This window comes from Oncorhynchus mykiss, chromosome 20 (genome assembly GCF_057628025.1).
Source record: "Oncorhynchus mykiss isolate SJ-2025 chromosome 20, ASM5762802v1, whole genome shotgun sequence".
In the NCBI taxonomy this organism is placed as follows: Eukaryota; Metazoa; Chordata; class Actinopteri; order Salmoniformes; family Salmonidae; genus Oncorhynchus; species Oncorhynchus mykiss.
The window spans coordinates 26017072-26041989 of NC_143041.1; the positions used below are offsets into that span (position 1 = coordinate 26017072).

General features: G+C 43.2%; 1 protein-coding gene across 1 annotated transcript in view; it reads right to left on the reverse strand.

Annotated features, from left to right (window-relative positions):
• LOC149974478 (cdc42 effector protein 1-like) overlaps nt 1–20166 on the reverse strand; it is a 24952-nt gene extending 4786 nt beyond the window's left edge. The window contains exons 1-2 of the mRNA XM_090212731.1: nt 19900–20166; nt 11449–14265 (exon numbers count right to left, since the gene is read on the reverse strand). Coding sequence (XP_090068857.1) covers nt 11449–11899 — 451 coding nt within the window. The 5' untranslated portion in view covers nt 11900–14265; nt 19900–20166. The remainder of the gene's footprint in view (nt 1–11448; nt 14266–19899) is intronic.
• Between the last annotated feature and the right edge of the window lie 4752 nt (nt 20167–24918).

Consider the following 24918-nt stretch of genomic DNA (forward strand, 5'->3'; position numbering starts at 1 on the left):
TGTATATGGGAAATTTCTGGGATCTTTTATTTCAGATCATGAAACATGGGACCAACACATTATATGTTGCATTTATATTTTTTTCAGTATATTTGAATAAAGTTCACAGAAAGTAACTACTTTTGTAAAATACTTGAATACAGATCTCAGGAAGTGACTACTTTTCTGAAACTATCAGATTGGCTGCGTTCAACTAATAGCAGGGCTGCATCTGGAACTGCATGTTGAAGATCGAATGAATAGAGCAATCACAATCTCCTATACTATTGCAATCAGTCTGACAGTCATATTTTAACCGTTTTGTTCCAAAACACTATATACATTATCCATTTAAAATGATATGTTTATAAAAACATGTATCCATAGGCTGCCACAAGTACATACAGAGTTTAAGTGATGAATTCAATACAAGCAGAAAAAAAAGAGAAAAAGAAGTGTGCCTCCAGCCCCAACCTCCCCCACTCCTGGAAACCATGTTTCCCACCCCTTCCCACTCCACCTAGCAACTAGGGTTGCTAATCAGTCTCCCGCCTCCTGTGCATTTCACGCACGACAGTTTCTAGGGTTTATCAAGAATGGTGTGACAAGCACAAAACATCTTGTCAGCGGCAGTCCTGTGGGCGAAAACAGCTCGTGGATGAGAGGTCGAGGGAGAATGGCAATAATCGTGCAAGATAACCATCATGCCACTAACAGCCAAATAACGACGCAGTACAACGGCATCTGTGAATGAACAACTCGTCGGTGCTTGTCATGGATGTGCTATTGCAGCAGATGACCACTCCAATCAACCAAACGCAAGAAGAAGCAGCTTCTGTGGGTACGCGATCACCAACACTGGACAATTAAGGAGTGGATAATAATAGGAGTGCACAATTGTGAGCAATAATGGTACCAAAGACTAGTTACATTGTTTAATGGATAAATCAGTTCACCAGGGTGCACTATAGCTTACCTTGCCATATGCAGTAGGCCTACCAGTCAAAAGTTTGGACAAACCTGCTCATTCAAGGGTTTATCTTTATTTATAATATTTTCTACATTGTAGAATAATAGTGAAGACATCAAAACTATGAAATAACACATATGGAATCATGTAGTAACCAAGGGTGTTATACAAAATAGATTTTATATTTGAGATTCTTCAAAGTAGCCACCCTTTGCCTTGATGACAGCTTTGCACGATCTTGGCATTCTCTCAACCAGCTTCATGAGGTAGTCACCTGGAATGCATTTCAATTAACAGGTGTCCCTTGTTAAAAGTTAGTTTGTGGAATTCCTTTCCTTCTTAATGCGTTTGAGCCAATCAGTTGTGTTGTGACAAAGTAGGGGTGGTATACAGAATATAGCCCTATTTTGTGAAAGACCAAGTCCGTATTATGGCAATAGCAGCAAAAATAAGCCAAGAGAAACGGCAGTCCATCATTACTTTAAAACATGAAGGTCAGTCAATCTGTAAAATTTCAAGAACTTTGAAAGTTTCTTCAAGTGCAGTTGCAAAAACCATCAAGAGCTATGATTAAACTGGCTCTCAGGAGGACCGCCACAGGAAAGGAAGACCCAGAGTTACTTCTGCTGCAGAGGATAAGTTCATTAGAGTTACCAGCCTCAGAAATTGCAGCCCAAATAAATGCAGAGTAGGTGAACCGATGATCTGTGATTTATTTCGAATTCAAGCCACACTTAACCAGCATGGCTACCACAGCATTCTGCAGCGATACACCATCTCATTTGCTTTGCACTTAGTGGAACTATAATTTGTTTTTCAACAGGACAATAACCCAACACACCTCCAGACTGTGTAAGGGATATATGACCAAGAAGGATGGAGTGCTGCATCAGATGACCTGGCCTCCACAATCACCCGACCTCAACCAAATTGAGATGGTTTGGGATGAGTTGGACCGCAGCGTGAAGAAAAAGCAGCCAAGAGTGAAGCTGGTTGAGGTGAAGCTGGTTGAGAGAATGCCAAGAGTGTGCAAAGCTGTCATCAAGGCAAAGGGTGGCTACTTTGAAGAATCTCAAATATAAAATATATTTTGATTTGATTAACACTTTTTTGGTTACAACATGATTCCATGTGTTATTTCATAGTTTTGATGTCTTCACTATTATTCTACAATGTAGAAAATAGTGAAAATAAAGAAAAACCCTTGAATGAGTAGGTGTGTACAAACTTTTGACTGGTACTGTATGTTTTGAAACCACACTATGGATTTTATCCCAAAAGCCAGAAGAGGAAGACAAGAGAAGTATTGAACTACACACATTAATTAAGCTGTGGCAATATATTCATTTTGACAATAGATATTCTGCAGGTTAAAGCAACTGGGATATTAGTCCATCTACTGAGGTTGGATTGAATTGATTTGAGCGTTCTGTTAAAGTTTTTGGCAATGGTTTTATCTAAGGATGGAAATATATCTATTCCCAAATATTCAAACATGTAGTGACGGTTCGGGATCTTGATAGGCAGTAGAGCAGATTTTGTTCAATTTATTTTATAACTTGAATTTTATAACTTTATTTTATGGACCTGAATTTGTCTATGAAGCTTTTGGGAGGGATTGTCTCAATAAACGTAATATCTCGTTGTCGTATAATGAGATCACATGATCTGTAGGATTGAGAGATATTTGTGTAATTTCTTTCTATTGTTGAATTGCCTGAGCCAGGGGCCTGCCACTTCTAGTTATTCTGAACATAACAGAGCAGTTATTGTCTGTTATTAATATGGCTGAAGGATTGGCATATAGTATCTTAAACATATTAATGAAATTGGAGCCAAGTCCCATATGTTCCAAAACCGACCAAAGATATAACCATTCTAGTCAATCAAAAGCATTTTCTGCATCGAGGGATAGAACTGCCCAAGGAGCTTTGGTTCTGATGAAGCATGTAAGATATGTAATAGGCAACGGAGGATAATAGTTTTTTAACAAACCCGCTTTGCTCCAGATACCAATTTGGGTAAGTAAGTTTAGAGACTGGGCGACAGAAGTTTTGAATATAGTTTAATATCTGTGTTTATCAAAGCTAGAGGGCGATAATGAGAGCACTAGATGGCGTCCTTAACTTTTTTATAAAAGCTAAATTAGTGCGATTCATTTTATTGCGTTTCTGACTTTCGTGACCAATCTACTTGGCTGCTAGCTGTTTGTAATGTTTTGTCTGCTGAGAGAGATGTCCTTACATAAACGCTTGGTATGCTTTCTCCTAAAAGCTTTTTGAAATCTGACACGCCAGGTGGATTAACAACAAGCTAAGCTGTGTTTTGCAATATTGCACTTATATTTTTAGTAATTTCATTTAAATTTGGTGCTCTGCAATTCAGCGGATGTTGACGAAAATGATCCCGCTAACGGGATGGGTGCATCAAGAAGTTAAACAGGTCCACATTCACAAAGCAGCTGGACCAGACGGATTATCAGGACGTGTACTCAAAGCATGTGCGGACCAACTGTCAAGTGTCTTCACTGACATTTTCAACCTCTCCCTAGCCGGGTCTGTAATACCTACATGTTTCAAGAAGACCACCATAATCCCTGTGCCCAAGGAAGCAAAGGTAACCTGCCTAAATGATTACCGCCCCATGTCACTCACGTCGGTAGCCATGAAGTGCTTTGAAAGGCTGGTCATGGATCACATCAACAGCATCCTCCCGGACACCCTAGACCCACTCCAATTCGCAAAACGCCCCAACAGATCCACAGATGACACAATCGCAATCGCACTCCACACTCTCCCTTTCTAACCTGGACAGAAGGAACACCTATGTGAGAATGCTGTTCATCAACTACAGCTCAGAAATCAACACCATAGTCCCCACGTATCTAATCAGTAAGCTAAGGATTCTGGAACTAAACACCTCTCTCTCCAACTGGATCCTGGACATCCTGACTGGCCGCCCCCAGGTGATAAGAGAAGACAACAATACGTCTGCCACGCTGATCCTTAACTTCATATGGCTGCAGGGGCAGTATTGAGGAGCTTGGATGAAAAGGTGCCCATTGTAAACGGCCAGCTCCTCAGTCTCAGTTGCTAATATATGCATATTATTATTAGTTTTGGATAGAAAACACTCTAAAGTTTCCAAAACTGTCAAAATATTGTCTGTGAGTATAACAGAACTGATATTGCAGGCGAAACCCTGAGGAAAATCAAAACAGGAAGTGGCTTCTATTTTGAAAACTCCATGTTCCATAGCCTCCCTTTGCTGGATTTAAAGGGATATGAACCAGATTCCTTTTCCTATCGCTTCCTCAAGGTGTCAACAGTCTTCAGACATAGTTTCAGGCTTTTATTTTGAAAAATGAGCCAGAACGATAACATCGCGTCAGGTGGTCACATGAGATTTGCTTGCGCAACAGAATTTGGACAGCCATTGTTTTCACCTCTCCTACTGTGAAAGACATTTGCGGTTGATATATTATCGATTATACATCGATTTAAAAACAGCCTGAGGATTGATTATAAAAAACGTTTGACATGTTTCTGTGGACATTATGGAAACTATTTGGAATTTTCGTCTGCGTTGTCGTGACCGCTCTTTCCTGTGGATTTCTGAACATAACGCGACAAACAAACTGAGGTATTTTGGATATAAAATCATCTTATGGAACAAACGGAACATTTGTTGTGTAACTGGGAGTCTCGTGAGTGAAAACAGCCGAAGATCATCAAAGGTAAATTATTAATTTGATTGCTTTTCTGATTTTCGTGACCGAGCTACCTGATGCTAAGTGTACTTAATGTTTTATCGTATAAATATTTATAGTAATATTTATTGTATGTAGCGCTATGCTATTCAGCGGTTGTTGATGACACTTATAAGGGGATTGCAGCCATAACAAGTTAACACTGGGGTCCCTCAGGGTTGTGTACTTAGTCCCCTCCTATCCCCTGTTCACCCACGACTGCGTGGCCAAACACGACTCCAACACCATCATTAAGTTTGATGACGACACAACAGTGGTAGACCTGATCACCGACAACAATGAGACGGCCTACAAGGAGGAGGTCAGAGAACTGGCAGTGTGGTGCCAGGACAACAACCTCTCCCTCAATGTGAGCAAGACAAAGGAGCTGATCGTGGACTTCATGAAAAGGTGGGCCGAACAGGCACCCATTAACATCGACGGGGCTGTAGTGGAGCGGGTCGAGAGATTCAAGTTCCTTGGTGTCCACAACACCAACGAACTATCATGGTCCAAACATACCAAAACAGTCTTGAAGAGGGCACGACAAAACCTTTTCCCCCTCAGGAGACTGAAAAGATTTGGCATGGGCCCCCAGATCCTCAAAAAGTTCTACAGCTGCACCATCGAGAGCATCCTTACCGGTTGCATCACCGCCTGGTATGGCAACTGCTCTGCATCTGACCTTAAGATGCTACAGAGGGTAGTGCGAATGGCCCAGTACAAGCTTTCTGCCATCCAGGACCTGTAAATAGACAGTGTAGGAAAGCCCTTAAAATTGTAAAAGACTCAGTCACCCTTTTGTCTGTTTTCTCTGCTACCACATGGCAAGCGGTACCGGAGCTCCAAGACTAGGGCCAAAAGGCTCCTCAACAGCTTCTACCCCCAAGCCATTAGACTGCCACCGGACAAATTACATTGACACCCCCCGCCCCCCCACCCCCCCCCCGACAGTTGAAGTCGGAAGTTTACATACACTTATGTTGGAGTCATTAAAACTTGTTTTTCAACCACTCCACAAATGTCTTGTTAACAAACTATAGTTTTGGCAAGTCGGTTAGGACATCTACCTTGTGCATGACACAAGTCATTTTTCCAGCCTCATTATTGTTATTCTGTTACATTTTTTTTTTTTTTTGCCTACTTGGTAAATGTTTTCCTCTTATTGAACTGCACTGTTCGTAAGTAAGTAAGTAAGCATTACATGGTAAGGGTCTACACTATAAAGTTTGATTTGATATAGGGCAGGTAATCAAGGAGGTGATGAGTCCAGGTGAGTCTGATGACGGGCAGGTGCGCGTAACGAGGGTGACAGGTGTGCACTATAATGAGCAGCCTAGGTGACCTAGAGGCAGGAGAGGGAGCACACGTGACAGTACCCCCTCCCGACAAGCGGTTCCAGCCGCAGGACTCCGACCAAAATGACGATCCCGGGGTTCAGGAGTGGACCGGTCACCTCCACTGAGGCGCAGAAACCTGATGAACCTGCTGAGGCGTGAGAGTCTGATGAGCCAGCTGAGACCTCCCCAGTTGCCTTGTCGAGGCACGGGAACCTGTTGAGGCATTGGATCCTGTCGAGCCAGCTGAGGTTTGGGAGTCTATCGATCCCGCTGAGGTATGGAAACCCGTCGATCCAGCTGAGGCAGGGGAACCCGACAAACCGGCTGAGGCCTCCCAGGTAGCTCCGGTTCGGACACCCGGACCAGACATCACCTCCAACACAAAACAAATATTACCCCCTGGTGCTTCCCTTTGGTGAGGCGTCGTTCTGTAACGTGTGCGCTGAGAGTCGGGAAGCAAGTTCAGGGAGTGAGTGTTTTAATAAATAAAACGCAACTAAATACAAAACAAGAAACACAAACATGACACTGGAACAGAAACAATGATGCCTGGGGAACGAACCAAAGGGAGTTATATATATATATATATATATATATATATATATATGGCAGGTAATCAAGGAGGTGATTGAGTCCGGATGAGTCTGATGACGCGCAGATGCGCTTAACGATGGTGACAGGTGTGTGCCATAACGAGCAACCTGGTGACCTAGAGGCCAGAGAGAGAGAGCAAACATGACAAGTATTGATAATCCCATAGATCTAAAATAAAAAGCAGGACCCACAGGAAAACCCACCCACTGGTCACTACCCACCCAGAAGACACTCTATAAATCGTTCCCACTTCCCTGCCCCCTTTTCCCCAGCCCTCCCTCCCCGGTTCCCAGACCTGCACTATAATTACAGAGTTTTGGCATAATGGCAGCCTTACATATGAAATAAATTAAGCAAAAAAAATTAAGCAAACAAAATAAGTAACCAATTCAGACCTTTACAATTAGGTTAGCAGATTTTACGAGTAAGGGTGGGTATTGAAGAAGCAAGAACGAGAATGAAAACAAAAAGATGATAACAGATATGCAACCCTTAATGCATAAACAGTAAAAAAAAATGGGATAGCTATGTCGTGTCTTTGGCAATGCCGGATTAAGTGATATGACATGCGATTCTATAAAATAATTTATCCGTAATTAATATTACCTGATTGAGCTAATCATGTAAATGTAATTAACTAGAGAGTCGGGCACCACAAAATAATATTTATAGAGCTGTTATCTTCCGAATAAACTCTTAAAGACCTAGTAATATTTTACATCCAATAGCAGTCAATATTAATGGTCATCTTACTTCAGTCTCATCTGAAAGTTGTAAATTCTTGGTTATCTGCATGAACCCTGGCTAACAATTTGAATCAGCAATACAAAATTGGGTTTAATCATTTATTTACTAAATACCTAACTAATCACACAGAATTACACATACACATAATTAAATCATAACTTGATTACAAATTACGTCATAAAGGAAAACGTCCCTAGCGGGCGGAACAGATATGACAGTTGGTTACACAAAAGAAAAGGGGCTGGGTTTGAGTGAAGGAGCGGGAAGACTGAGGAAGAAAGGCCGAAGCTGTGCTATCGTAAATACAGTATCTTATGCATTCTAATTACCACCCATTTGGAAAAGGAAAATGCAATAAATATTTACTCTGAGCTGCGCTTCGGTAGGTTGGTGGTAGATAGAAGGCCGTGTCGCCCAACCGAGTCCTTTGAAGAATGTCTCTGGTTGTCAATTGGATACGTTGTAGTAACGTCGTAGTGTGATAGACGGGCTACTCTGTCTGTTCCTTCCCAACCCTCGTTTGCATCTGCTGTTGCTAACTAAACGGCTAGGAGGTATCACTTCTGTAGTGAATAAGAGTTCAAAGTTCATACCATTCGCAACCAAAGCTCACGCTGATGTTGGCTTCATTCTGTAGTTATTATCTGAACCATTCTGACATCGGACCGTCGTCCTACATCCTCGGAACAGGAGGTTATATTGTCGTCAAGGGCTTATATAGGAAGGGAGAGGAGGGCGTGTTTGAAAAGTTTTATAGCCCATGTCCCTTCACAGGGGCGGGCCACTGATTGAGCGCAGCCCTATTTTATATAACTCTGATGTATAGACTTTCCACTGTAGAGTTTATGTCATTTTATCATTGATGAGAATGTCTCAGATGACAACCGAACTGACATCATATTCATTAAGTACCACCGCATATGTTCAATGGGTCAGATTAACAGAATATAGTTAATTTCCCCCAACCTTCTGATGTTCCCAGAATCTCTATGTTAACCAAGGGTTTTGCAAATGTAACCTCAGTAGGATAGAGAGAGGAAAAAGGGGGGAAGAGGTATTTATGACTGTCATAAACCTATCCCCCAGGCCAATGTCATGACAGGTGTATGATCCATATATTGTCCATTGTTCATTAATTGACATGGTGTCATCACTATGTAAATGTCCTGGACGAAAGGCAATATAAAAATTATAACAAGTTCAATGCTTAGCAATACTAGTAATATCGTTCCTTGAACCCAAACATGAGGGGTATCCTCATAATTTTCTTATGCTGAAATAACCGGATGTTCGTGCCTGACGTGGTCCGCTCCACGGTCCTGGACTGGTCTGCCACCCGGGTTCCCGCCGGACCCTGGCTTTTTGCGACAATGCTTTTGGTGGCCTACCATGGTCCCTGACGTCTCCGCATTTGTCGTCGCTTGCACAGTGTGTGCACAAAACAAGACTCCTCAACAAGCTCCAGCTGGTCTCCTCCAACCTCTGCCTGTCACTCACCATCCCTGGTCCCACATCTCCCTGGACTTTGTCACCGGTCTTCCCCCATCTGATGGCAACACCGCCATCCTGACTGTGGTGGATTGGGTTTCCAAAGCCGCCCACATCATTCCTCTCCCCAAACTACCCTCAGCCAAGGAGACGGCCAGCTCATGGTGCAGCACGTCTTCCGGATCCATGGACTGCCGGTCGACATGGTCTCTGACCGGGGCCCTCAGTTCTCATCTCGGTTCTGGAAGGCGTTCTGCACCCTCATTAGCTCATCGACCAGCCTGTCCTACGGATTCCACCCCCAGTCCAACGGCCAGTCGGAGCAAGCCAACCAGGATCTGGTGACTACTCTGCACTGCATGGTCTCTGCCAACCCCACCTCCTGGAGCCAGCAGCTAGTGTGGGTTGAATATGCCCGCAACACCCTTCCCTGCTCTGCCACGGGCCTATCTCCTTTTGAGTGTTCCCTGGGGTATCAGCCCCCGCTCTTCCCCAAGCAGGAGGAAGAGTGCGTCATGCCTTCTGCCCAGATGTTTGTCTGCCGCTGTCATCATACCTGAAGGAGAGCCCGGTCGGCTCCATCGGACCCCGGCTCCCCGGCATCATCTTGGGCAGAAGGTATGGCTATCCACCAGGGAACTGCCCTTCCGGGTAGAATCCCACAAGTTCTCCCCCCGGTTTATTGGCCCATTTCCCATCGCCAAAATGATTAGCCCCTCAGCTGTTTGTCTTCTGTTGCCACATACCCTTCGTATACATCCCACCTTTCATGTGTCCAGAGATAAACCCATGTCTTTGCGATTGTCTCCACCTCCTCCAGATGTCACCCATCTTCCCCATTATCCCCTGTGTATTTATACCTGTGTTCTCTGTTTGTCTGTTGCCAGTTCGTCTTGTTTGTCAAGTCAACCAGCGTTTTTCATCTCAGCTCCTGCTTCTCCCCAGTCTCTCCCCAGTTTCTCACCCTCCTGGTTTTGACCCTTGACAGTCTTGTCCAATTGCTGAAATTCCCGTACGGACTCTCACCCTCCTGGTTTTGACCCTTGACAGTCTTGTCCAATTGCTGAAATTCCCGTACGGACTCGGGAGAGGCAAAGGTCGAGAGCCATGCGTCCTCCGAAACACGACCCCGCCAAGCCGCTCTGCTTCTTGACACACTGCTCGTTTAACCCGGAAGCCGGCCGCACCAATGTGTCAGAGGAAACACCGTACAGCTAGTGACCAAAGTCAGCGTGCATGTGCCCGGCCCGCCACAAGGAGTCGCTAGAGTGCAATGGGACAAGGACATCCCAGCCGGCCTAACCCTCCCCTAACCCAGACGACGCTGGGACAATTGTGCACCGCCTCATGAGTCTCCCAGTCGCGGTTGACTGCGACACAGCCCGGGATCGAACCCGGATCTGTAGTGACGCCTCTAGTGCTGCGATGCAGTGCCGCTGTGCCACTGTGGAGGCAATTTGGGGTTTTAACCCTATCCCGAACCTTAACCCTTACCTTACCATTCAGAAAGAGTGCCTAAACTTACACCTTAACTTCAAAATTTGACATTTGGAGAAATGGAACGATAAAGAGCAGCAGGAGTCAGCCCAGGGTGTGAAAAACACTTTGAAATTTTACATTTTGAGCAATATTGAAATTTAATGTTTGGAGAATGTGGATGAAGTTAGACTGTGAGAGTTTGTTGGTATTACCTTATGACTCAGACATTATGAAAATATATTTGTTAGTAATTTTGAGGCTGCAAAAGTGGTCTAATCTAATGTTGAGGTGATTCCATGTCCCTTGTGTATTTAATTATAGGCTATAGGCTACATTAAGATTAATATCTAAGAGCCCTCAAAACCATGTGCTTATGATCATATATTTCAAATAATTTGCATGTATTCAAATACATTCAAATATTGTTTAGTTTTCTGGTACTGTATTTAAATATCAAAGAAAATAGTTGCCTTTTAGTTTAAACTCCATATAAACTACAGTATATTCGACTACCATAAGTATTTGAAAAGTTGGTATTTTCAAATAAACTACAAAATGCTAAGAAAATGTGCCCAGGTCTGCAGGAAACAAACACGATGCAAGGTAAATTAGTACCACTACACCAATAACATGCTTGCACGCACATAGACAAAAACATGCTTCCAAACACACACACCAAAATAGAGCAGAGAGGTCAGACAGTGAAACATGAGGGTATTAATGTGGGGCAGTCAGTCACATAGGGCCTCAGACCAGACACACAGCAGCACAGTAATGTCTGATGCGCCTCTCTCTTATCATCACATAACAAGCTAAAGAGAGTGTGAGGGTTGTTGTGTGTCAGCCAAGGTGATTCATCATGACAGCTGTGGAAAATTTGTCTGAATTACTGTGGAAATGAGAGTATGTTTTCACAGCATGTCCAACAGCAGCTATTGCGTCTATGCATGCCACAGACAGTGTTAGCTTTCTGAGCTTAAGCTTAGACTTTAGGTCCAGGATATTCCCGCAAGTTTTCACAGGTATGGTTGCATGTTCATTTATTGTGTGGATGCGTGCATATGTTTGTTTTTGTGTGTGTGTGGGTGTACAGTAAGACTCACCATAACCATAAGTGGTCTCATCCAGGGAGGTAGGAGAGGTGTGGAAGAGGTTTTTAATAGGGCAGCCGTCCACATCCAGCCGGGGGAGGGACACTGCATTCTTGATGATGGGGGAGATGGGAGGGGGTGGCGGGGACAGGTCCTTCGACCCCCCCCTGGGATGCTCTGGTGTCTTCCGAACATGCCGGAGGGTCCGGGAGAAGAAAGCCCCGATCTTGTTATCAGGACTTGTGACGGAATCATCATCTTCATTTCCGTTGGCGGCCCCGCCGTGATTGCTAAGGAACGAAGTGTCACCGAACACGTCCCCTCCGCGGCCCACATGCATGGTGTGACGGAAGTCTCCCAGCGGAGGGCTGATCATGTCCAAGGTGAGGTCACCCTTGAAATGACGTTTACCCTGAGAGCCGGCCACCAGGCCCTTCAGCCCAGGGATCTTCCCCAGGTTCATGGTGATGGCCAAGGGTAAGGTTCTCTAACAAAAGTACAAAAATCCCTTTAAATCCACTGAAAGTAGGGATGGAAAAGGAATTTAAATATCTTTGGTGAAAGATTTGCTTCAAAATTCTCCCAGGGGGAAAGTGTGGCTCAAAAGTAATGATCATGTAAGTTTAGGTTTTGAATAGAATTCCACCACCAGGTCTTGTAGGGTCAAACTCGGTAATGGAGACGTCTATTGTATTCTCTTGTTATCATGTGCTGTTTGCAATTTCAGTCCCATTTTCTGCTGTTTGTTGTCATCCATAAGTCGAGAGAAATGGAGGGAAAAAGTATGCAGCTCAGTTCCTGGAATTCACTGCCAGTTTCAGTGTGGTCAGAGACGCTATGCTCTACAGTTGTTTTAGGCTTTGGGTTTTTAAAACATCAGCTCAGGAATAACCCCAGTTCTAGCTGCAAATATCCCTCCTGTGGTTGTACACTGGAACCATTTATTAAAAGAAAGCACAAAAAATGTATTCAATTCTCTGCCTAGAAGAGGCTCAAATGCAGCTATAACAGTCCAGTAATCCTTAAGGGAATTTTTTTGCTAGAGACTGATTTAGTGTATAGATGTAGAACCAGGTAGGATATCTGGCAGAACACATCACAATCTGGAACATTCAGTCATAAAGTAACTGGATCAGGTTTTTCTACAGACCCTTGCCTGCTGTTAGTCGTCAAAGTTCCGGGTTTCAAAGTCCACTGTTCTAGAACCTTCTAAATGTAGACCACAGTGACTCTCCTGTCACTGCCCTCGAGAACAAATTAAATGTAAGTATGTTTTAATTGTCTGAGAGTTTCAGGGTATTTTGTCTCTCTCTCGTCCTGTGTTTTGTTACAACATGAGTGCGTGCTACTTAATCAGATCACATATTTCCCCAAAATACTTTTGCAAAATATCTATAAAAGCAGAGCAGAGACCCTCATTCAACACTTACAACTGATCTGACCAGAAGCCCCAAATCTTGTTTTCAAACATGCAAAGTATGTTCCACTAGAAAAAAAACATACGGTTCTATTTTTAGCCCAAAATTCATAAAATACTGACAAATGTACTGATAAGAAAATCACTTAGCTGACTTTTATTGCACAAAATACCCCAGTAAGTCAACACTGGCAGGAGGTATGCAAATAATGGACTTTTCCTTTGTTATCTTTAGCCAGCAAAGTAATGGATATTGCTTTCTGTAATAATTTGATAGTGTAACGTACACTGACAAGGTGTTCTTGTTCTTTTAAGAGCTTTCCATTGCCGAGGCCCTCCCACGAGCGATAGCCTGTCTTTATTAATGACTTGGAGCAGACGTCTGAATGGGATTGCGTCAGGGTTAAAGCAGCCTTTTAATTTGCTCCTGACCACAGTCCCAGGCCCTCTCCTTTAGGTCTCCACTGGCTGGCGTTTTAAGAGGGGCAGCTGGGAGCAGCACAGAGGGAGGAAGCACACCTCATACCACAGACTGGAAAGAGAGAGAGCGAGGGAGAGGAGTCGAGAGAGAGATAGAGAGCAGTACCAGGGGTCTACTTACCAGACCAACAGACTTATATTAGGTGTGATGTTGAATTTGAGATAGTCTTAACCTCTCGAGAGCATGAACCAGACACTCATAACCAGACTTCATATACTTACAGTTCAAGTCACCACCTCAACATCTCTGACTAACTCTCCTATGTGACTGTGAGCTGCAGAGGCAAAAGCAATCATGCACTGCTCAGCTTGTGTGTGAATGTGAAGCAAAGCAGATTCTCTCTCATGGTTGAAAGAAAGAGAAAGAGAGAGAGAGAGACTTGTTGACCTCTCGTCTGACTCCCGCAGACACAGCTGGAGCCCGAAGGTTTATCCCCACACGTCTTTAAGGAACGCTTCTAGATGTCTCCTACACGTTCCAGCATCCCCCCATGCCCTGCTCTGTCCCCCTCCTCTCCTTCTGATCCTTTGTTTTCAGAGTTACACAAATCCAGCCGCCCACACTCCAGGCATCTGATAGAGCAGGGCTGAAACTGAGCACCAGTTGGTTTCAGAAAAAATAACAAAAACAGAAGTCTCTAATAAAAGGTAATAAGTTTAATACAGTAATCCGGGCGGCTGTCTGAGTTTTCAGAAGGAAAAAGGGGGGTCTCCTCAGGGGATTGGTCGTAGCCTGGATGAGCCCCTAATCCCTGGATCTCTTCTTCCCCTCAATACTTTTTGGGGGCTCTCTCCTCCCTCTTTCTGGGCTCTGTCCTGGCACTGTCGTTCCTCTCTCTGGGTCTGTGCTGGTTCTCTCCACCAGGCCTGCTGGTTATCTGCTGGTTATCTGGGTCTGAGAAGCTACCTTGGCCTCACTCTGAACATGCTGTCTGTTGTGGGAGATAGAGAGGGGGGAGACAGGGAGTTAGAAATGGTGGGTCATGGTTCCGGTACATACAGTTGAAAGTCGGAAGTTTACATACACTTATGGTGGAGTCATTAAAACTTGTTTTTTAAACACTCCACAAATTTCTTGTTAACAAGCTATAGTTTTGGCAAGTCGGTTAGGACATCTACTTTGTGCATGACACAAGTCATTTTTCCAACAATTATTTACAGACAGAATATTTCACTTATAATTCACTGTGTCACAATTCCAGTGGGTCAGAGGTTTACATACACTAAGTTGACTGTGCCTTTTAACAGATTGTGGAATTGCTTTAGAAGCAACTGATAGGCTAATTGACATCATTTGAGTCAATTGGAGGTGTACCTGTATTTCAAGGCCTACCTTCAAACTCAGTGCCTCTTTGCTTGACATCATGGGAAAATCAAAAGAAATCAGTCAAGACCTCAGAAAAAAAATTGTAGACCCCCACAAGTCTGGTTCATCCTTGGGAGCAATTTCCAAATGCCTGAAGGTACCATGTTCATCTGTACAAACAATAGTACGCAAGTATAAACACCATGGGACCATGCAGCCATCATACTGCTCAGGAAGGAGACGCGTTCTGTCTCCTAGAGATGAATGTACTTTGGTGCGAAAAGTGCAAATCAATCCCAGAACAACAGCAAAGGACCCTGTGAAGATGCTGGAGGAAACAGGTACAAAAGTATCTATATCTTCAGTAAAACGAGTCCTATATCAACATAACCTGAAAGGCCCTCAGCAAGGAAGAAGCCAGTGCTCCAAAACCACCATAAAAAAAGCCAGACTACGGTTTGCAACTGCACATGGGGACAAAGATCGTACTTTTTGGAGAAATGTCCTCTGAACTGTTTGGCCATAATGGGCATCGTTATGTTTGGAGGAAAAAGGGGGAGGCTTGCAAGCCGAAGAACACCATCCCAACCATGAAGCACGGGGGTGGCAGCATCATCTTGTGGGGGTGCTTTGCTGCAGGAGGGACTGGTGCACTTCACAAAATAGATGGCATCATGAGGGAAGAAAATTATGTGGATATATTGAAGAAACATCTCAAGACATCAGTCAGGAAGTTAAAGCTTGGTCGCAAATGGGTCTTCCAAATGAACAATGACCCCAAGCACACTTCCAAAGTGGTGGCAAAATGGCTTAAGGACAACAAAGTCAAATTATTGGAGTGTCCATCACAAAGCCCTGACCTCAATCCTATAGAAAGTTTGTGGGCAGAACTGAAAAAGCGTGTGCGAGCAAGGAGGCCTACAAACCTGACTCAGTTACACCAGCTCTGTCAGGAGGAATGGGCCAAAATTCACCCAACCTATTGTGAGAAGTTTGTGGAAGGCTAACCAGAAACATTTAACCCAAGTTAAACAATTTAAAGGCAATGCTACAAAATACTAATTGAGTGTATGTAAACTTCTGACCCACTGGAAATGTGATGAAAGAAATAAAAGCTTAAATAAATTATTCTCTCTACTATTATTCTTACATTTTACATTCTTAAAATAAAGTGGTGATCCTAACTGAACTAAGACAGGGAATGTTTACTAGGATTAAATGACAGGAATTGTGAAAAACTGAGTTTAAATGTATTTGGCTATGGTGTATGTAAACATCCGACTTCAACTGTAGGTAAGACACACAGAAATATAATGAAAGGTAAATCATCTGGCATTCGGAGTGCAGCTAGTACTGACAGTTGTTTTCATAGTGCAGCTGGTACTGACAGTTGTTTTCAAAGTGCAGCTGGTACTGACAGTTGTTTTCATAGTGCAGCTGGTACTGACAGTTGTTTTCAATGTGCAGCTGGTACTGACAGTTGTTTTCAATGTGCAGCTGGTACTGACAGTTGTTTTCAATGTGCAGCTAGTACTGACAGTTGTTTTCATAGTGCAGCTGGTACTGACAGTTGTTTTCAATGTGCAGCTGGTACTGACAGTTGTTTTCAAAGTGCAGCTGGTACTGACAGTTGTTTTCAAAGTGCAGCTAGTACTGACAGTTGTTTTCATAGTGCAGCTGGTACTGACAGTTGTTTTCAATGTGCAGCTGGTACTGACAGTTGTTTTCAAAGTGCAGCTGGTACTGACAGTTGTTTTCATTGTGCAGCTGGTACTGACAGTTGTTTTCATTGTGCAGCTGGTACTGACAGTTGTTTTCAAAGTACAGCTGGTACTGACAGTTGTTTTCATTGTGCAGCTGGTACTGACAGTTGTTTTCAAAGTGCAGCTGGTACTGACAGTTGTTTTCATTGTGCAGCTGGTACTGACAGTTGTTTTCAAAGTGCAGCTGGTACTGACAGTTGTTTTCATAGTGCAGCTGGTACTGACAGTTGTTTTCAAAGTGCAGCTGGTACTGACAGTTGTTTTCATAGTGCAGCTGGTACTGACAGTTGTTTTCAATGTGCAGCTGGTACTGACAGTTGTTTTCATAGTGCAGCTTGTACTGACAGTTGTTTTCATAGTGCAGCTGGTACTGACAGTTGTTTTCATAGTGCAGCTGGTACTGACAGTTGTTTTCAATGTGCAGCTGGTACTGACAGTTGTTTTCAATGTGCAGCTGGTACTGACAGTTGTTTTCATAGTGCAGCTGGTACTGACAGTTGTTTTCAAAGTGCAGCTGGTACTGACAGTTGTTTTCAAAGTGCAGCTGGTACTGACAGTTGTTTTCATTGTGCAGCTGGTACTGACAGTTGTTTTCATAGTGCAGCTGGTACTGACAGTTGTTTTCATAGTGCAGCTGGTACTGACAGTTGTTTTCATAGTGCAGCTGGTACTGACAGTTGTTTTCAAAGTGCAGCTGGTACTGACAGTTGTTTTCAAAGTGCAGCTGGTACTGACAGTTGTTTTCATTGTGCAGCTGGTACTGACAGTTGTTTTCATTGTGCAGCTGGTACTGACAGTTGTTTTCATTGTGCAGCTGGTACTGACAGTTGTTTTCATTGTGCAGCTGGTACTGACAGTTGTTTTTGTTTGTATTCCACATTTTTTCCACTCCTTTTCCTGCCACTACCCAAGTAGTAACTATATAATAGTTTCTGTTTGACTGTAATTCAACTGGCTAAACATAACACAAAACTCCAAAATTACACAAGCTGAGTATTAAAGGGGTTTCCCGAATATCCCTCTGGTAGGCTACATCCCAGAACCATCCATCCAATCCACCCCCTCCACCATGTAGCTGCCATACCTGTGAGCCAAGGTGAGGGATGGTGGATGTTCACTGACTGGTCTGTGAGGTATGGTATGGTAACATTCCAAATGGCACCATATTACTTATATAGGTCATTACTTTTGACAGGGTCAAAAGTAGTGCACTATGTAGTGAATAGGGTTCCATTTGGGACGCACTGTAGATGGAGAAGCCATCTACACTGTAAACCGGAGAAGCCAGGCTCTAATAGGAGCCGTGTGTGTGTGAACACATTCCTGGGAGCAATATCACTGGACTCTCTCTCTGCATTACAACCATCACATCAGAGAGCGAAGAAAAGAACCCAACCACATCCCTGATTAGAAACACCTTAAGGTCTGATCCCGCTTTCCTTCTCTGAGTCTGGCTGTGTTACAGTACTGTATGAAGATCTCATGGTTTGGAGAGATACAGCTGGCACACACACACATGCAAAAAAAACACATGGCTAGATCAATGGACTGGAGAGATCCTGTACTGTACTCTCAATCATATTTTATTGAATCGAATGAGTCAGGAGTTTATACAGAATTATGTTTTGTTGGGTATACCAACCAGCATTTGACCCCTCTCCTCCTTTCCAAACTCCGGTCCTATTGTAAGTCCCTTACTCACTAACTAAGTTAACCAGGTGAACAAACATACAAGATAAGGCTGCATTTTTTCACTCCCCCGCCACATCCAAATAATTTATCTTCCCCTTAGCTGTGCTCTATTTGAATCCAAGGAAAATAGAGCAACACTTCCCCTAAGCCAATCATTTGTTTATGCTTTTTCAACAAACATCCATAGGCTCTTGAAGCATCTATCCTTCCTTCATCCTTTGTCTTCCTTTTCCCTCCTTTCAGCGTTCTCTCCAGTCCCCCTCATTCTCTCTCTACCCCTCTTTCTCTCCATTTGTCATTTGCCATGCTGTTGTCGACAGACTTTGAGGGGGTCAGGAAAGGAATGAGTCAGGCCCATTTGGTGACGTGACAGGTCATGTATCCTCTACTCTTTATGTGTGGCAACCAAGACACCAACAACAAGTAGCCTCAGGTGTTAAAACAGACAGTTCCTCCATACTGGGAGTTCACACCTTCTAAACTAAACTCTTTCCTGGTTGCGTCAATCAAAGATGGTGGATAAATGAAGATAGTTCACTCAGGTCGTTTACCATTGAATTATTTTCTGCCCGCTTAACGGGATGGCTCTCCCATAGACACCAATGCGATAGCATCTGGGTCTGGTCTGATTAGGTCATTGACTTCAATGTAACCAGAACAAAACCTGAGAGTGGGGTGTCTCGCTTCCTCTTCAGACTCTGGCGTCAATGGCACGGGTCACATGGAGGAATGTGGGGCACAGGTACAAATGTCTAGAGTTCAAATGAAGGAATCTCATTGGATGAGGCCAACAGGGAAGGAATGCCCCAACTCTACATTCCAATACCTCATCATCAGGTTCTGATTCTAGGTGTTTGCTTGGTTATTCTGGTACAATATGCATGAGTAAGGCCGGTGGCAGGCCAAAATTGAAAAATAAAAATCAATAGAGGCATGCGATGGTCAAACAGGTCTACTGCAGCCATGCGTGAACAAGAGTAGATCCATCAGACCTGCCTGGTGTTGCAGGCAGAGCGCCAGGAAAACATTGCTATTATCACAGAGCCTGCTCTCTCCATTGATCTGCCTTGTGTGTGAAGCTAACAAGCTCTCCAATCAATTGTATTGGCTGATCTCCCTAATGAGGTCAGAGTAATGAGAGCTCTGTTATGTGGTGTTGCTACCCTTGACATGTGGAGCAGGGGCTGCGTCATTAACTTGTCAATATGTGAGTCAGGGGTTCCCCTACGGTGTTCTGTTAAACAAGTCATTTTATTGAATAGTTGAATCCTCAATGGTAAATGTTCTGATTCCCCCCATAAAACATCCGATGAGCGTAAGCAAGAACGAAGAATACAGGAGAGGATAGATTCATATAATTTGTGGACAATATTTTTGATCTGCTAAGACCTAAGCATAGACCAGTGATATATTGCAACACAAGCAACCCTAAATATAATGCAGGACAGATTATGTTTCATGCCAAATGATCTATGGACAGTCACCCTCAAAACTTTTACCACAATAACAAATGTGCATGTTAGGATACAGCTAGGCTACAGAGCCATAGAACCTTATACATCGGCAGCCTATGGCTCATAATTTCAGTTATCAAATATGATGACTTGATTGTGAATAGACAGCAAGACAACATTAAACAAAAAAGTTTTCCTCCATACTTTACTTTCAGTTGACAGAGTCTATTGATATTTGAGAGATTGCATTTAAATAAGACTAATTAATAGCCTTAATATTTATTCAAATAGTCTAATGAAAGGAGAGGCTACGAGAGGAAAAGAAAAAGTTGAGTGTAAAGAAAAACTTACCTGGGCAAGTAGATTTAGAGCCGTTCACGCGATTAAAAGAGCGTACTTTTTATGATAATCCCAAAAATCCGTAATTATAATGAAGTATCATGATGTATTGTGAGTTCTAGTAGCCGGTCTTGTAACCGGACAGTACGTTTAGCGCGTTCTGCTTCAGCAGAATGCGCTTGAGTAGGCGGTGAAGAATGGTGCGGGCTACTCATAAACTGATGACGAGGCCATCATCGAATCAGCAGAGGCGAAGCTGGCAAGGGGAATTTACTGTATGAAGTAGCTAGTGATACGCGGGTTGACTCATAACCTGCAGTCCCGCAGTTATATGCAGGTTATAGGGTCAAACAGGCTATAATTTCGTTAATTTGGGGTATAATTTATGTTTTCTTTTATGTATTCACAAAAAATCCATTATGTTATTACTTTTTACTTTGTTTTGCTTTAGGCTTATTTAATCATGCTTTAAATTAATTTAATCTAGAAAATGCTCCAATGTGTACACAAATTGAAAACTTAAGTAGTATTTTTCTTTGCTTTTAAAAGATGCCACATAAAAACATACAGACAGAAACAACATTTAAATAATATCCTATAGCATACCTGGAACATCTGCAAATAGACAGGGAGAGATACTGGAAGAAAAAAGAGATGGGAGAAGTTAAATCTATCTCTGAGCTTACAAAGCAAGAACGGAGAAGCAAGAGATGACAATGGAAATGTAACCAATGGAATAGAAGACAGACTTTAAAGAGAACAGTTGCAATGGAAACCTACCTCTCAGGCGACACACCACCTCAGTCACCAGATGACTTGCAGCCAAGAACATGAGGCCAACATACCTGCCCCTAACTTACCTGCCCTTGATGCACGCCCTGATACCCCTTCCTCATCATCTGCAACAGGAATGAGAAGTCAAATACTTGCTGGAAGGAAAAAGGTTGGAAGAGGTCACTTAAAACATACAGATTTCATTTCATGACAAATGTCAAACTTGATCAAACTTACAGAAAGCTGAGAAAAAAAGGTATGATCAACTGATGAAGAAAATGGAGAGACAAGATTCTCCCAAGACAAAGTCAAAACAGCAAATGAAGGGAACGCCGAAGAACTTGAGAAGGATTTTAATTGTTTCAAAATGCCACCATTGCAGAGCTAAAGCAAAAGTATCAAAAAATGCAGAGTGCAAACAAGTGGCTTCAAAAATGCTCACAGGCAACATCCTGAGAAAGTATGGCATGATCAAAGAGCAAATGAAAATAGGCCAACAAGTCTTCAATACTCCAGGGAAAATCAGTGTAACATAATTAGCATAGCCACATAAGAGAAAATCACTAGATTCTATGAACATGATGTCAACAGTAGAGCAACAACAGGGAAAAAGCACATACTAACGAGCAACAAGAAGAAAAAGTAGAAGCGCTTCTTGAATGGCACAATCGGAGTGCCAAGTCTGGGATCAAAAGGCAACTTCTACCCTCAAGCCATAAGACTGCTGAACAGTTAATCAAAGGGCTACCCAGACAATTTACATTGATCCATTTAATTATTTATTTACTTATCTTTATCACTCATCACTGTCAATTTATCACTCATCACTGTCAAACGCTCCCTAAAACACTTCAACGAGCAGGCCTTTCTAATCGACCTGGCCCGGCTATCCTGGAAGAATATTGACCTCATCCCGTCAGTAGAGGATTCCTGGTTATTCTTTTAAAGTGCTTTCCTCACCATCTTAAATAAGCATGACCCATTAAAAAAATGTAGAACTAAGAACAGATATAACCCTTGGTTCACTCCAGACTCGACTGCCCTTGACCAGCACAAAAACATCCTGTGGCATACTGCATTAGCATCGAATAGTCCCCGCGATATGCAACTTTTCAGGGAAGTTAGGAACCAATATGCACAGACAGAAAGCAAAGGCTAGCTTTTTCAAACAGAAATTTGCATCCTGTAGCACAAACTCCAAAAAGTTCTGGGACACCGTAAAGTCCATGGAGACAAAGAGCACCTCCTCCCAGCTGCCCACTGCACTGAGGCTAGAAAACACTGTCACCAAGATACATCTACGATAATCAAGAATTTCAATAAGCATTTTTCCACGGCTGGCAATGCTTTCCACCTGGCTACCCCTACACCGGTCAACAGCTCTGCACCCCCCACAGCAACTTGCCCAAGCCTCCCCTATTTCTCATTCACCCAAATCCAGATAGCTGATGTTTTGAAAGAGCTACAAAAAATCTGGACTTTTCTAGCTGGGCTAGACAATCTGGAACCTCTCTATCTAAAATTATCAGCTGCAATTGTTGCAACCCCTATCACTAGCCTGTTCAACCTCACTTTTGTATTGTCTGAGATCCCTAAAGATTGGAAAGCTGCCGTGGTCATCCCCCTCTTCAAAGGGGGTGACACTCTAGACCCAAACTGTTACAGACATAGAGTGGGGCAAAAAAGTATTTGGTCAGCCACCAATTGTGCAAGTTCCCCCACTTAAAAAGACTAGAGAGTCCTGTAATTTTCATCATAGGTACACTTCAACTATGAGAGACAAAATTAGAAGAAAAAAATCCAGAAAATCACATTGTAGGATTTTTTATGAATTTATTTGCAAATTATGGTGGAAAATAAGTATTTGGTCAATAACAAAAGTTTATCTCAATACTTTGTTATATACCCTTTGTTGGCAATGACATAGGTCAAACGTTTTCAGTAAGTCTTCACAAGGTTTTCACACACTGTTGCTGGTATTTTGGCCCATTCCTCCATGCAGATCTCCTCTAGAGCAGTGATGTTTTGGGGCTGTTGCTGGGCAACACAGACTTTCAACTCCCTCCAAAGATTTTCTATGGGGTTGAGATCTGGAGACTGGCTAGGCCACTCCAGGACCTTGAAATGCTTCTTACGAAGCCACTCCTTCGTTGCCCGGGCGGTGTGTTTGGGATCATTGTCATGCTGAAAGACCACGTTTCATCTTCAATGCCCTTGCTGATGGAAGGAGGTTTTCACTCAAAATCTCACGATACATGGCCCCATTCATTCTTTCCTTTACACGGATCAGTCGTCCTGGTCCCTTTGCAGAAAAACAGCCCCAAAGCATGATGTTTCCACCCCCATGCTTCACAGTAGGTATGGTGTTCTTTGGATGCAACTCAGCATTCTTCGTCCTCCAAACACGACGAGTTGAGTTTTTGCCAAAAAGTTATATTTTGGTTTCATCTGACCATATAACATTCTCCCAATTTGGATCATCCAAATGCTCTCTAGCAAACTTCAGACGGGCCTGGACATGTACTGGCTTAAGCAGGGGGACACGTCTGGCACTGCAGGATTTGAGTCCCTGGCGGCGTAGTGTGTTACTGATGGTAGGCTTTGTTACTTTGGTCCCAGCTCTCTGCAGGTCATTCACTAGGTCCCCCCGTGTGGTTCTGGGATTTTTGCTCACCGTTCTTGTGATCATTTTGACCCCACGGGGTGAGATCTTGCGTGGAGCCCCAGATCGAGGGAGATTATCAGTGATTTCCTAATAATTGCTCGCACAGTTGATTTCTTCAAACCAAGCTGCTTACCTATTGCAGATTCAGTCTTCCCAGCCTGGTGCAGGTCTACAATTTTGTTTCTGGTGTCCTTTGACAGCTCTTTGGTCTTGGCCATAGTGGAGTTTGGAGTGTGACTGTTTGAGGTTGTGGAGGTTGTCTTTTATACTGATAACAAGTTCAAACAGGTGCCATTAATACAGGTAACGAGTGGAGGACAGAGGAGCCTCTTAAAGAATAAGTTACAGGTCTGTGAGAGCCAGAAATCTTGATTGTTTATAGGTGACCAAATACTTATTTTCCACCATAATTTGCAAATAAATTCATTAAAAATCCTACAATGTGATTTTCTGGATTTTTTTTCTCATTTTTTAAGTGGGAGAACTTGCACAATTGGTGGCTGACTAAATACTTTTTTTGCCCCACTGTATAAACAGTAATGAAACCGATTTCCAGTTTCCAATGCTGACATGTTCAACAGGATACTACGTTCTTATCAACAAGAACACAGAAGTATCCTGAAGACGGTCTTCAAAGTATTTTATGTGTCGGCCGCTAAGTAGCAACAACTCCCAGGTGGCCTGAGCTTCTGGCAAGGCTGATCGAGTTTTGATGACACCCACTCTTCATGTTTTACCACTTCCCCAACACACACACACACACCTACACGCACACGCACACGCACACGCACACGCACACACACACACACACACACACACACACACACACAAACACAAACACACCACCTCCGTAGAACTGTAAAAAACAAGTAAACACCCTTCCTCATCTCATCACTTAAATGTAGGACAAAGTTTCCCCTCAGTGCTGATCTATGGTCAGTTTTGCTTTTCACCTCCACATGTTTATGGCTGTAGACCTGTGGAACAATAAGCTGATCCAAATCTGTGCCTAGCAACAATGTCTACCTCAAGCCTTCGCTGAGGTGTCTGCCTGGCCATTTTGGATCACACACTTGTATCAGTATAAACAAGTAGAGTAGGGCATGTGAGGATGGCAGGGCTGTTTATGGTCTGTCCTGTGTCCAGCTGCTGTCACGCCCTGACCATAGTTTACTTTGTATTTTCTATGTTTTGATTGGTCAGGGTGTGATCTGAGTGGGCATTCTATGTTTCATGTCTTGTTTGTCTATTTCTATGTTCGGCCTGATATGGTTCTCAATCAGAGGCAGGTGTTCGTCATTGTCTCTGATTGGGAACCATATTTAGGTAGCCTGGGGTTCACTGTGTGTTGGTGGGTGATTGTTCCTGTCTATGTGTTTTTCACCAGATAGGCTGTTTTAGGTTTTCGTTACGTTCATCACGTTCTTTATTTTTGTAGTGTTTGCATTGATTCGTGTTTTACGTTTGTTCATTAAAACATGGATCGCAATCTACATGCTGCATTTTGGTCCGACTCTCCTTCTCATAAAGAAAACCATTACAGAATCACCCACCACCAACGGACCAAGCAGCGTGTCAACAGGCAGGAGCAG